The following is a 13,695-nucleotide window of genomic DNA, read 5'->3' on the forward strand; positions in this document are numbered from 1 at the left end:
GGGCTATTTGTAAAAATGATGTTAGTATCATAAGATCAAGGATGTGTACGAGTCGGTATGTAAGTCACCGACAGTACACTTTATTGCTAAACCTTTTTCAGTCAGTCTTTTGATGAATAATTAGTAGTTAATTGATTGTAGTTTGTAATTGATTCAGATGAATCCATAACGCTCAAGATCTCTATTTCCATCACTTTTTGGTACCAGCAATTTTTGAGGCCGTAAAATTGTGATCATTTAAAAAAGTTATCTTTTGTGCTGGGCTGTGTAATGACCCAGGAGATAGATAGAATATAAGCAAAGCCGACCTAAGAGAGTTTCATATAGGAGACGTGCACAGACAGAATGGCAGGTGAGTGTTGAACAAAAGCTGTGAAAGTTTGAACATTTCATTGTGGGTTATCTTTTGATGACGTTCCTTAATTATGTTATTTGTTGGACAATGTTGTTAAATACACCTGTAGCTTCCTGGATAATGCTGTCTAGTGGGGAAAACCAGTGTTAGAGCCTGGGTAAAGACACAGGTCCAACCATAGCGCAAGGACCAGTCCTTGCACTATGTATGGCCCAACAAGCTGCTGTATGCGAGGGACATATTGCTAATATAGACTTTATGTTGTTTCCAGGGTTTAGTGCTTATACGTAGTTGGTAGGGTTTATTGCATTTCAATTTAGGTTGGAAGCAATTTTCTCTTCTCATGTTCAGTTAATTAAGCATGATTTTGTGTTCAGTTCATCATGCCAGTACGATCAGAAACTTGTTGGTGTATCTATGTTACTTGATAACCATTGTGTCTTGTAAGAAACGGTGAAGTCTTTCTTTAAAAAAAATCATATTTTTCATAAACGTTTACAATATCACAAAGCAAGAATCTATTTTGACATGTTTTGAAAATTTTATGACCAGTAACGTTGGACAAATCTGTACAACTCGCCCTGTTATCTTGAAGTGCATCACAGGAAAAGTAGCTGCACTGTGGAGAGAATTCCACAAATTTGTAAAAATCTGGTCTGAAATGTTCCTTTTGTTAAAAATAAACAATAGGAACTAAATGGCTGTCCTTTGCACCTCAAAACATCCGATTATTTGGTGACCTGTGTAAGCTATCAGCTTGATATTGTTTGAACTGTTTATCATGTAATGGACATCTCACACGTTCTTACCAGTTTTAAATGTAACAAACGCAGTGCTTAAGCAAACTAACGGCATTGTCAGTGGGAAGTGGGCTTTTTATCTAGGTTGGCAAAAGCCTCACAAGATTTTGTAGTAAAATTACAGTTACTTTTAACAGTAACATTTGCATTAGGGGCGATAAGGGCTTGTAAAGTAGCTCATGCCATGAAACCACTTTGGTTGTTAGTGGTGGATATGTACAATTTAAAGTTGTAAGGGGAACAATGTCAGGAAACAAGACTAATTTGACTGAATGATTGAACTATTGGAGGAAACTTTCAAACAGCAAAGTGAAAACTGAAGTGTGCACTCCCCTCCCTAGCCCTCCCCCTGTTCTTTCCCTACCTGTAACCAGTGCCCCTTCGCACTCCCCTCCCTAACCCTTTCCCCCTGTCCTTTACTACCTTTGCCCCTTCGTACTCCCCTCCCTAGCCAAATTTCCCCCTGTCCTTTCCCTACTTGTGCCCCTTCGCATTCCCCTCCCTAACCCTTTCCCTCGTCCTTTCCGTACCTGTGCCCCTTCGTACTCCCCTCCCTAGCCAAATTTCCCCCTGTCCTTTCGCTACATGTGCCCCTTTGTACTCCCCTACTCTCTAGCCAAATTTCCCTCTGTTCTTTCCCTGCCTGTGCCCCTTCGCACTCCCCTCCCTAGCCAAATTTCCCCCTGTCCTTTCGCTACATGTTGTCCCCTTCCCCTCCTGCCACTGTCCATCACATCATAATGTACCATAAGGTTACGCTGAGCTGGCATTACCAAACCCTGTACACGTAGCATGTCTGTTTATATGGAATAATACAAATTACTTTTTGTGCAGGTCCTTTGACAGAATACAACTTGCTGGTACCTCATTGCCTCGAACCTACCTGTAGATTTTAGAGTTTCGCACATGTGACCTGTTGACAAACAGTGTATTTATAAAAATTGTGGCATTATTGTACTTAACTTGAAACTGTTGCCAAGGCCATTCATTATCTATATTTGCATATATGCATTGTTTGTCCTGCATATGTTTGAAAAATACTGGTACATCTGCACGACGGAATAAATCTAAAAGAAGGGTCTCTCTCCTGGGAACTTAATTTCCCCTATATCCTGGGAACTTTATTTCCTCTCTCCTGGAGAAAATTGCATGCAACCTTAAAAAAAATGAAAAATCTTTTAAAATCTTCAACTTCTGATGCATATGATGCACTCAATCATATATTTGTTTCCTTATGAGAAAGGCATACTTCTGTTTCGATAAAATAAGGAAGGTAGTGGCAGGACTTTAAGGCAATGGACACCATTGGTAATTACTCAAAAGAGTTATTAGCACAAAAACTTTCTTGGTAACTTGTAATGGATGTCCCTCTGAAGTGACCTAGTTTTCGAGAAAGAAGTAACTTTCACCGAATTTTATTTCAATACCTCGGATTAAGAATTTGAGGTCTCAATAACCATCAGAAAGCACACAACTTCATGTGAAAAGTGTTTTTTTTTTTTTTTTCATTATTATCTCGCAACTACGAGGACCGATTAAGCTCAAATTTCCACATGTTTGGTAATTTTTTAATATTGAAATACAGCAAGTGAGAAGACTGGTCTTTGACAATTACCAATAGTGTCCATTAAAGACTAACTGTTATGAAATAGTTGGTAATACGAATGTTAAGTTTTTGTATGGAATTAGTTTTTATTTAAGTACTATCACTACCTTTCTATCTATCAGACTTGCATGGCTAATTCTTGGTGTTCTCCGAGGATAGCGCAGGTTACATGAAACGTTTTTCTTTGCTTCATCATCTTTTGATATTTGCTGGTACTGGGGTTGAAAGAGAGAGAGAGCACTTTACGTTGTCACCAGCATTGTGGCGACAACGGCGTCTTTGATGAACTTAAGCATTGAAGCTGAAGGCATAAATACTTTGGAAAAAGAAAAAAACGTAGTCAGAGTGTCTCACGCACAAGACTGTTAAGTTTTTAAGAGGTCTCCATTGTCAAATGCAGTTTAATGATCCACTCATTTTCCAATAGAATAGAGTCCATAGGAACATTATCAAACTGGAATTCGACTCTAAACCTCATGTTTGAAACGATCCAACATGCTAATGTGCAATTTTTTTCTAATCCTGAAAAACCTTTTGAGTGCAATTTTTGACAAAATCCGAAAACATTCTATGACGTCACATTCCGAATATAAGGTTTTTGCCTTTTTTTTTTTACAGAGAATGTTACGTTCTTGAATTTTGATGACATTACATTCAAACTTGCGTTCAATTAGACAATTTTACTGACGCAAAATTCCGGTATGTACGGACCCATTTGTTTATGCTGTTTGATAACGTCATATTTCAAACTTTGCTCTGACAGAGTATCAAATAAAATTTCACTTTGCAATTTCTCTGCAATTTACAGAAACTTTTTCTCCACTTTCATGGGAACCTTATTTGTTGGAAAATTAGTGTTAACAGAACAAAACAAAAAAACTTGAACTTGGAGCCCCTCTTTAACTTATCAATTTGTAATCATTTTGTTGACATATAATGTTTGTTTTAAACAGCATTGCAACAATAAAGGCACAGCATTGGTGATACTTGGTGTGTTTGTTAATATTGTTCTCGCTACTCTTTTAGATAATGATATTTTCCTAATTTAAATGTGGGTACTTGCCGATTGTGTATACCCACCCTGTACTTATTCTATATTGGAAACTTTGCCAGACTTGCTGGTTGGTTAAAAATGATGAAGCTTTTGAATATTTGCATTGTTGGTGGTATCACAGATCTCATAAATCATCCTGTCTAACAAAAAAAAAGGCTTAGAAAACAAATGACAATTGACTTCTGTTGGACCAAACTTCTGCCCTTCACAAGTTATACATGGGAGGCAAGTGAAGTTAATTGATACCGTACATTGTTTGCAGTTAAAGACATTGGACACTATTGGTAATGGTCTAAGACCAGTCTTCTCACATGCATAAAATAACAAACCTGTGAAAATTTGAACTCAATCGATCTTCGAAGTTGCGAGATAACAATGAAAGAAAAAACACCCTTGTAACACAAAGTTGTGTGCTTTCAAATGCTTGATTTTGTGACCTCAAATTCTAAATCTGAGGTCTTGAAATCAAATTCTTTCTCGAAAACTACATCACTTCAAAGGGAGCCCTTTCTCAGAATAGTTTTCACTACCAACCTCTCCCCATTACTCGTTACCAAGTGAGGTTTTATGAAAAAATTTACTTTGAGTAATTACCAATAGTGTTCACTGCCTTTTAGAGACTGGATGTTACAGTGTGTTTAATATATTTGGTTTGCGGATACACCATGTGTGTATCAACTTGCCAGGTAGAGTTTGTTCTTAGAGAACTGTCTTTCTTTTAATTCTACTACCGTGGAGTACATTGTTCGGGTGATCAGGAGACTTCTCTGGTTAACCGAGTGTTATTTTTCTGGTCTGGTGTGGTAGCCATACAGGAATACATGTCTACAGATTGAACAAAAGAGTTTTAAAGGAACATCTGTTTTGTTTTTTAATAAACCGTTCCTCTGTAAATTCACCAAACCTTTGGATGTATCTGGACCAAGTGAGATCCCTACAAAAAACAAATATTTTACAAGAGTCCACTTCTTTGAGAGTTTCATTCAGTACATGTATGTACATGTATGTACATGTACTAGTAATTGTTCTATAGTAACAAGCATTAGTTTGCACTTCAGTGGCTTGAACCATTAGGTGTAACCCAAATTAGGAAATCTTAACTTGGTGTATTAAAACAACTTGTCATTTCCCCTTTGTATAAGGTTTTAGACAATTACTGAATTCATCAATCAGTGCGTAATGCAGGCCCTTAAGTTTGACGTGTTTAAAATCTCGGTACATTGTCCTTTCTCTATGATGGTAAAACCAACTCGCTAGACATGCAGATTGCTGTGTAAAATGTGGCTCGCTGCACCTCTTCCCAAACCGCATTTGATGTTTTTGTTTGCGTTATACCCCATGCAGTCGGTCGTGGACTTGTGGTTATCCACTGCCAGGCAGTTGGGTTAATGGGCCTGGCTTAATGGATTGGTCTGTTCATACATTTCCATCTGTTGACCTTCATCTATGCACAATAAGCTGAATCCCAAATATGCAAGAACAATTACTTTGCTGGATTATGCCATCCTTGCTTCTTTCTTTCCTATACTACTATTGTATTTAGAGCCTCAATATGCCACACAGCTCATATTCATTGTTATGAGAAAACCGCTTTTAAAGACATTGTTCACTATTGGTAATTATCAAAGACCAGTCTTTCTCACTTGATGTATCTCAACATATGCAGAAAATAACAAACCGAGATAAGTTGCGAGATAATAATGAAAGAAAAAACACCCTTGTCACACCATGGAGGTAGCACACAGAGTTGTGTGCGTTCAAAAGCTTGATTTCGAGACCACAAATTCTAAACTTGAGGTCTCAAAATCAAATTCTTTTCTCGAAAAATACGTTTCTTTAGAGGGCGCCGTTTCTCATAATGTTGTATACTATCAGCCTCTCCCCACTACTCGTTACCAAATAAGGTTTTATAATAATAATTATTTTGAGTAATTACTTATAGTGTCCACTGCCTTAAAAGTTTAACTGTCTCAGAGGCAGCTTACTTACTACTCATTTTTTTTATGGTATATTGACAAATAGACTAATAAAGCTGACTTCCTCCCTAAATCAAGTTCCTCCCTGACTATCAAGTTCGTTTTTAATTTTACATCTGTTTTGGTGAGTTATCACTTTTGGTAAATAGACCTACATCTTTAAGTTGAAGGAGTGCCTCGTGATAAATAGGCCTACTCCTTTCATAAGTGATTCTCCGAAAATAAGGAAAGCTCTTTTGCAGACTATAAAATGATATTGCCTTGATCGGAAATAGTTTCTCCATATTCTTTTTTGATGGGAGTAGAGTCGGAGCATTCATATCCATTTGTTGATGAAGGTGGTAAAATTTGACCCAGGAACAGACAGCCATAAACACAAGGGTTACAGTGTTAGTGAGTTTTTATCTGTAATCTTACTTTATATGAAAAGAAGTGGTACTGCATGATGGTGTCAAATGTCAGGACAGTTGAAAACCAATGTTACGTTGACTTGTGTATGGCCGTTTCCGAATTGGCGACTTAGGCTACAGCTACGGCTAGGGCGCGCGCGTCTGCCATTCTTCAACACTGACAGACACGCTGATCTAGCTGTAGCTGCAGCCAAAGTTGCCAATTCGGACACGGCCTAAGACCCGGTCATGGTAGGCTACACTATGGATCTAAATGGTTATTGGCGAACATATACCCGTAGCAGAAATGAATGCATGGTATTTTGTTAGTTATTCAACCAAAAAGATCCATTTCCTGATTTTAGTTTAATTTAAATTAGACGTTCGATTTAGGTTGGGGTGGTAGTTTGCTTGTTCAAAGATGTAAAGACCTTTAAATTTAAAAATTTAACATTTCTTGTAGAATGTTTGTTTATTTGTTTACCAAAACACAATCATCATTGTTTTGTTTGTTTGTAATTCTGGTTCCCTTTGTTTAAAGTAGATTTGTGTAAAGTAGAATCATGGCAAACCATGGAGGATGGGCAAACCTTATAAGTTAGAATATATTCATCTTCGAAAAACCTTCAATAATGATGAATTCAACCTGAGCAAATACTTCATTTTACATCCTTGAAATACTCCTGATGATCATTCTGAATTTGGACGGCCATTCCTGCTGTTTACTTGAAACCCTTCTGTGTAACCTTCATCCAGTGTGTAACCTTCATGGTAGCCTATTAGCTTTCTTATAAAGAAACCTGGCTACACATGTTCCTTGTCTATAAAGAGGCCTTGGTTTGCGTATGGTGTTCTAATCAGACATTTCTCCATGGTCATTACTACACTCTTCTAGTTTATATACTTTATGACAGTTAAAGCAAAACCAGATGTCAGTCCAACCATGTGGTATTTCCATCTGGATTTTTTGTCTCAAGTTACCTTTGGCAGACCAATGAAATGTCTTCAAATTACAGGAGCTCTACTTAGAGTGAGAGGGCTGTATTATGATTGAATATTATTCACCAGGCTTGCTTGCTGTAAGTCCATTTTGAACCTGTTTTCATTTGCAGTCGGTTAATTAATGCTCTTAAAATTGATGTAATATTTTGCTGACCATAAATTTTAACTTAAAAACTTGAAACTGGTTTGAGAGATGGTTTCTTAAACATGATAAGCAGTTAATGATCAAGCTTTTTACGTTTTGTTTTACGATTTGAAAGAGTTACTTGAGTTATTCTTGCCTCTGAAAGTTTATTTTGAATCGGTACATGAAGAATCAGGCAATGTTTAATAGTTAAAATAACATTGGTGTAGGATGCACAGTATCTGGATCCACTTTGTCATTGTAACGCCAATTTTGTTGATTTTCTATAAGTTAAGCAGATATGGATCATTTGTCACTGGAACAACACCTTTAGCAAACCATCTTAATAATAACAAATTCTAATATAGCGCATTTCACAATAAACTGTATCAATGCGCTTTACATTAGTCCCTAGTCATTGGGCCAATCTTGTATTTCAAAGAACACATTAAGTTCATCAAACAAGTTCAACTGAATTTTTACCAATGGTATACTATTTTTCAAGATATTGACAAGATAAATGAAACAGAAATGATATCCTCTCCACATTAAGACAGGCATCTATCCATCCACTGAGTTAAACACATAAAAAGCGCTCAATGTTGTTATGCTTTGTTATCATACTAGGCTTTGTTATCCCACTCTTGTAATTGACAGAATTCCTTCATTGAATATAACAGAGTTTCAAACAAATACTCAGACATGTAATCCCCAACTGGTTCAACAGCATTTTCCTGTTTTAGTAAATAATGAATAATTGATGACTTGGTGATAATGATGCAGTACAGTTGGTCTGTTGCTTTGTACTCTCCCCCTCTTAACAGTGTTAACAAAGACGCTAGTCGTTAAACCAATGTCCTTTAGATGAACCACTTTGCCCTGGCAAATTCACTTGATATTGTGATGCCTATATTGCCCATAGTAGACACAATAACTGTGGTAATTGGCGGATGCATTAATCACTATACTGTATACATGAGTCCAACGGTGTCTTTGGAGTAAAAAATAGTATAAATCACCCACTGCTCGTAGTTCACACCTCTACCAATAGTGGAGTAATCCAGATGGTGTCTGTGGCTAAATGGGGCAGTGCAATTGGTTGACCATGGCTTGACAAACAAGCGCTACCAATTACAAGGGAAACGCACTGCAGGCAACAATGAAGCGCATGGGCATTTAGGGCTATGGGGACAACAATGAGCGGTGTGGTTTTCTTTGTACCATATGTGCAGTCAGCGCTTGGCTTGTTGGTTAGCTGCACATGTGGCCATCACCTGGAAGACTAGCTAACTGGCATTGACCTGTCTCATGAAATTTTAGTCTTGTTTAGTCCGTGTTGATGTGTCTAGCTACAGTGCAATAAAACTTAAAGTTACACAGTGAAGTCTTATTTCTCCGTGTTGGACAAAAGCTTTATCAACCCAGTAGTAATTGAGTCACGTATTGCACTCACTCCTCGGCCAAAAAAACAGCATCTTGTTTTGTATTGGAAGATGATGTAGTGTGTTGATACTGAAGGAGCTCTATTCATTATAAACTACTACACCACTGTGACTACTGGATCTCTTGGATTATTTCTCTTGATTGGTTGATGTAACTGTGATTTCAGTCTCACTCATGTACGCCGTCCCGATGGTGGTGAAGCCTCTATTTAAGGAAATAATGAAAGGTAAGATCGATGATAGCTGATACTCTAATAAATATTCACTAGTAGTAGTAGTAGCTTCCAGAAATACAACAGGCGGGAAGAGGTAATGAAACCAATGGAAAATACAGGGATTAGGTGATGTAGGTGTTTACGGTTAATATTTCCTTGTACTCTGAGTTTGTTTGTATTTCCCTAACGATTTCACTCATCAAAATTGAAAGGGGTTACACTTATCTTAATAAGCTCATCGGTCTTTTATAGAACTTTTTTATTTTTTTGCCAGTGGACCCTTATTTACCCAACTTAGATATGCACTTCACATTTGGGAAAATCAATAGCAAGCATACAGAAAAGTGAATAAGCTTTGAAACTGTGATTGGTAGTTGTGAAAGATACAATGCCGTTTTTATTTTTGTTTTGTTTACTTGTTGTGTTCATTGAGATTATTCAGTGTAGAAAATTAGTCCTTTTCGAAAGTTCACAAGACGCCCCAAGTCAGCATGAATTAGTTTGAGTGAGAAGTAATTTGTTGATGGAGCAGATGATGTTTTAGATGGAGTGATATAAACAGACAATATGCAATATGACTTATTAGTTCAAGCTGGAATTAATCAACAGCAAGACTCCATAGCTGTTGCGGCTATATGAGCTGATTGTATACCATGAGGTACAATTGCTTCCACTCCAGTTTTTCATTATTAACACAGACACCATGTGAACCAACCATCTGTTGCTAATATCAATGGAGTAGGCATTCAATATTCCCCAGGCCAATATGTCTGCCATTCACTATCTATAATCAATGCCCGATGCTTCCTGTAGATGCTGTTCTTTTATTGCTTTTATCTGCCTCCTACTTAACAATAATGTTAGATGGGAGAGTGATATTGGACAATTTGAGTGGAGTATCGTGGCTTTGGATCTGTACTTTCGGCAATATCATTAGAGCACACTCAGAACGTTAAGTCTGTCCCATGGTAGGATTAATCATGGATTTAACAAAAAAAATGTTCCAGTTCTCTTTTAATGGCTCAAATTAAAATTGAAATTCTCTCTTCTGATGTAAACATATGTTTCAAAATCTAAATAAAAATACTAAAAAGTTGGTGTCACATATTAAACATTTGTAGGCCTGATTTTAAATTAATATTTGAAGGTACAATGGCAACTGACACCACACTGGCAATACAAATAGGGACTTTACACAAATGTGTTGTTCAAAGTGGAAACAATGTCTTGACAAAGTATTCTGATGGGGTTGTCTGCATTTCTTTGAGTTAGTTTCTTGTGATCCGTTTCAACCAACTGTTCCCACATGGAATAAATATCCCAAAACTCTTTAAAAATTAGTTGATGTGTACTACGTGTGAACAATTCTACCTGGATATTACTACTGTACTTATAGCCACCCTGGTAATATTTTTTTTTCTTCTAACGATGACAGATTCTAGAGAGTGGTGTTTGTTTTAAATTATGAAATTTTCTGCAAGCCTGTAAAATTTAAATTTGACATTTCTCTTCTTAAAGATGTTGCATTTGTTTTGATAAAAATATCACAGTTTATTTGTAGTATTTATGTTGTAACTATTACCAAATTCATTCAACGACAAGTACTTCTGGAAAATATTTGTCAATATTTCATAAAAACAGAGGCAAGTTAAACTTGTTTTACATCAACGTGTGTTCTTAAGAGGTTTTTATGACTGAGAATGAAGCATATTGCATAATTCAGTATTTATTTGTATTGTTAAGTGGTAAGGTGTTGTATGACTGAGTACACTGTAATTGATACTCTTGCATACTGTGGGTGTATAGTTTTGTGGTTTTCCTGGACTATGACAGTGTTCTAAGAAAATGATTTCTCATGTTATACAGTTCCTCTATTCACTTGGAATAATAATCTATTATTTCTGCGGTGGACATTTTTACTTTCCTTTTGTTTTTCTGGATTGCTTCTGGCTTGTTCAGTTCTGTGGTTTCTGAAGATCACACAATACTAGAATGTTAATAATATTTGTGAACTGCCAACACAAAACCCATTTATTGGAATTTAATGAACTCATGAGAGAGAATTGGATTTAAAACAGGATTGATAGTTCTCAGAGGGTCTTCTATGATTTTACAAGTGCTAACCCAGTCAGCATTTTGTACTATTCAGGTTGAATCAAGGAATGATTTAATGTGTTTTTGGATTAGGGCATCAGGCTTTTTGTAGCCTATAGGCTATACAATCGTTATTAATAGTAATAATATTAATAATGATAACAGTATTTATAACGCACCTTTTGCCAAAGGATACAAAGTGCCAGGTATTACTACTGCAAGGAGTGGAACGAAGTTTGATATATAAGACCTAATCCTTAACTCCATTATGTGTCTGCCTCCATAACACTAGTCCACTGCTACATAAAAACCTTCTAGAATATCTATATTCATAATCATAGTGAATGAAAGTTGTTTTACTGAAACATGAAACATTCATACTGCAGTGCCTGCCACTAATTACAATAAAACTATCGGGTTTCTGTTCCTTCTTGGATTACATCATCCTATTTCAATATGCTATTTCCAGAAGCTGTGGAATTACCTATCCTTATCAGATCTAACCAGGTATTTCAAGTTGACCTCTATGTCAAGATCATTTACATATACAGAATGACAATGAATGTTAGAGTCATAATGCTGAAGGTTATTGTACTCTTGAGACAATTTGAAACCAAATGCGTCAGGAGGAAGTAAGGTATGAAGCTCACAACACGCAATCACAACCTTTATTTAGAAACACTTTAATTGCAAATACATACTATACTTCAAAAATGTATATAAAAGACAAAAGCAATCCAGTGGGTAATCAGAGAACAATAGTTGTGAATGAGGTACATCTAAAAGGATCATTAGAATTTTCAACTGAAAGGAATACATCCATGTTTTTTAACAAGCGGCTTAGAAGCATTGAAAAGAGTAGTAGAGGTAAGTTGAGTGCCATTAGGAACAGTTATGAGTTGTTAGTTTACAGACAATGTGTGAACAGTACAGTTTGTTAATCAAACTTGATAAGAAATGTTGATTTTTCTGTACTCATGTAGATACTGTAAATAATGTACAAAGAAATGTAATCAATCATGCCATAGAAATTTTGAGTGTAGGGAGGATTTGTACTCAGGATTTGTGGGTAGATCCCACCAAATCCTCCCTACCAGCTGCTGTGCTATCAATTAGTATTCAACCTAAAGGAAATCCTACAATGGAACAACTCAGGAAACCAAATCTGCAAGGCAAGGTTGAAAAGAGATTCTCCCCATAAATTGCTTTATCAGCTGTCCTGCTGAACTGCTAGATTAAAAAACAGCATAATGCATAAAGGTTTGGTATTATAGGCTTTCAGAGCTCGCTCGGTGCTCTTGGTTGTTCTGGCTAAGAGTTCTGTACAGGCTTGATACTTAAACATTATGATTAAAACAAATAGTTAATTTCAGAAATATACCCTCTGTTGTTGAATAAGAACAATTGTTTTTATGTGGCACATTTGTAAGGTTGATTAAAAAATTAGAAAAAGAGGTTATTAATGTGAATGTCAGTAAGAGTTTGAGATGTAGTGTTGTTAAACATGCTTGATCAAACATGCAGTGTAGCGCTTAGTGTAACTCACGTTGCATGGCGAGCTCATACTAAGCTTTAACCATACAGCTGGTCCAGACTCAACCATTTTACTGATGAAAGGAAAGCCTGATCTGCTATGCGTTTCCATGGTATTCACTCATCATTATTATCATACCAAATACGGAGCCAGATGGCTGAGATTAGACTCCCAAAATTACCACTAATACAGCAGTGTGGGGTCCAAGCTGTTAGTGTATTGCAAGAATATTAAAAGTAACTGTGTAACTAAGTAAAATGAATGACAACTCAGACAGACCGACTGCCCAGCCAACAGATGTCATAATCAGATAATTATCCTTAGTCACAGGGAACAGGGTCAACTGAGCTTTCTTGGGATAAGTGGGAAAGATGAAATTCTATGTACACGTACCCCCCTGTGGTTAAGTGCTACATAAAGGCAATGGGTTGGGCCTTGTGCTATTATCAGTTCCTTCATGAGAAGTAGGTAGACTAGGCTTGTCGGACCATGGTCGGACATAGTGAGTGTAGACCATCTGCCTGCTTCTAACCATGGGCTTGCATTCCCCAAGACATGACAGGTCTTTACCACTCTACTGCACTATATCACTCCGGGCTCTTTGTCACACCATTAATTAATTTGTATCCAGTCCTCCTTCCATTCCATCTTTTGGATCCAAACCCTTGCCAATAGCTAAACTAGAAATAGGAACTCTCCACTCTGTAAATTTACCCCCAGGTTTGTCAACATTCAGTAAATGGGTGATGGATAAATTGCATGGGTGTAGCCATTGATCTAAGTATTAGTAGATACTCATATTACATTAGTTTGTGTTACAACTGAACCAGCCTTGTTAATTTCCCATGTACGCTTTCAAAAATACAATCAATTTGTGATTAAAAAAAACCATGAGTGAGTGAACTTACTTTATCAAGATTTGTCAGAGACAATACTGTGCAGAAAATCCCTCCATAGCAATTACAGCGTATAAAGTGATATTTGTTAAACATTTTAATTATACCCAATTAGCATTATTACCGCAGCTCTGTCCCATTGATACTCCTATAAAAAATGACAGTTGTCTGCTGAACAAGACAATTTAAACAGAGACGATCAATTAAG

At 36.7% G+C, this 13,695-nt stretch overlaps 1 protein-coding gene across 10 annotated transcripts in view; it reads left to right on the plus strand.

Annotated features, from left to right (window-relative positions):
- The window catches only part of LOC139935239 (protein CBFA2T1-like), a 110,721-nt gene that overhangs the window by 75,372 nt on the left and 21,654 nt on the right, over nt 1–13,695 (plus strand). Inside the window, exon 1 of one of the 10 annotated variants that reach the window (XM_071929746.1) lies at nt 303–352. The exons of 7 other annotated variants lie outside the window; for them this stretch is intronic. In XM_071929746.1, the coding sequence (XP_071785847.1) occupies nt 346–352 (7 nt within the window). In that variant the 5' untranslated portion in view covers nt 303–345. Of the gene's footprint in view, nt 1–302; nt 353–8,503; nt 8,976–11,770; nt 11,925–13,695 lie in introns of those variants that run through there. 2 more of the 10 variants (XM_071929745.1, XM_071929744.1) reach the window with 2 other exon arrangements.

Source organism: Asterias amurensis, chromosome 3 (genome assembly GCF_032118995.1).
Source record: "Asterias amurensis chromosome 3, ASM3211899v1".
Classification (NCBI taxonomy): domain Eukaryota; kingdom Metazoa; phylum Echinodermata; class Asteroidea; order Forcipulatida; family Asteriidae; genus Asterias; species Asterias amurensis.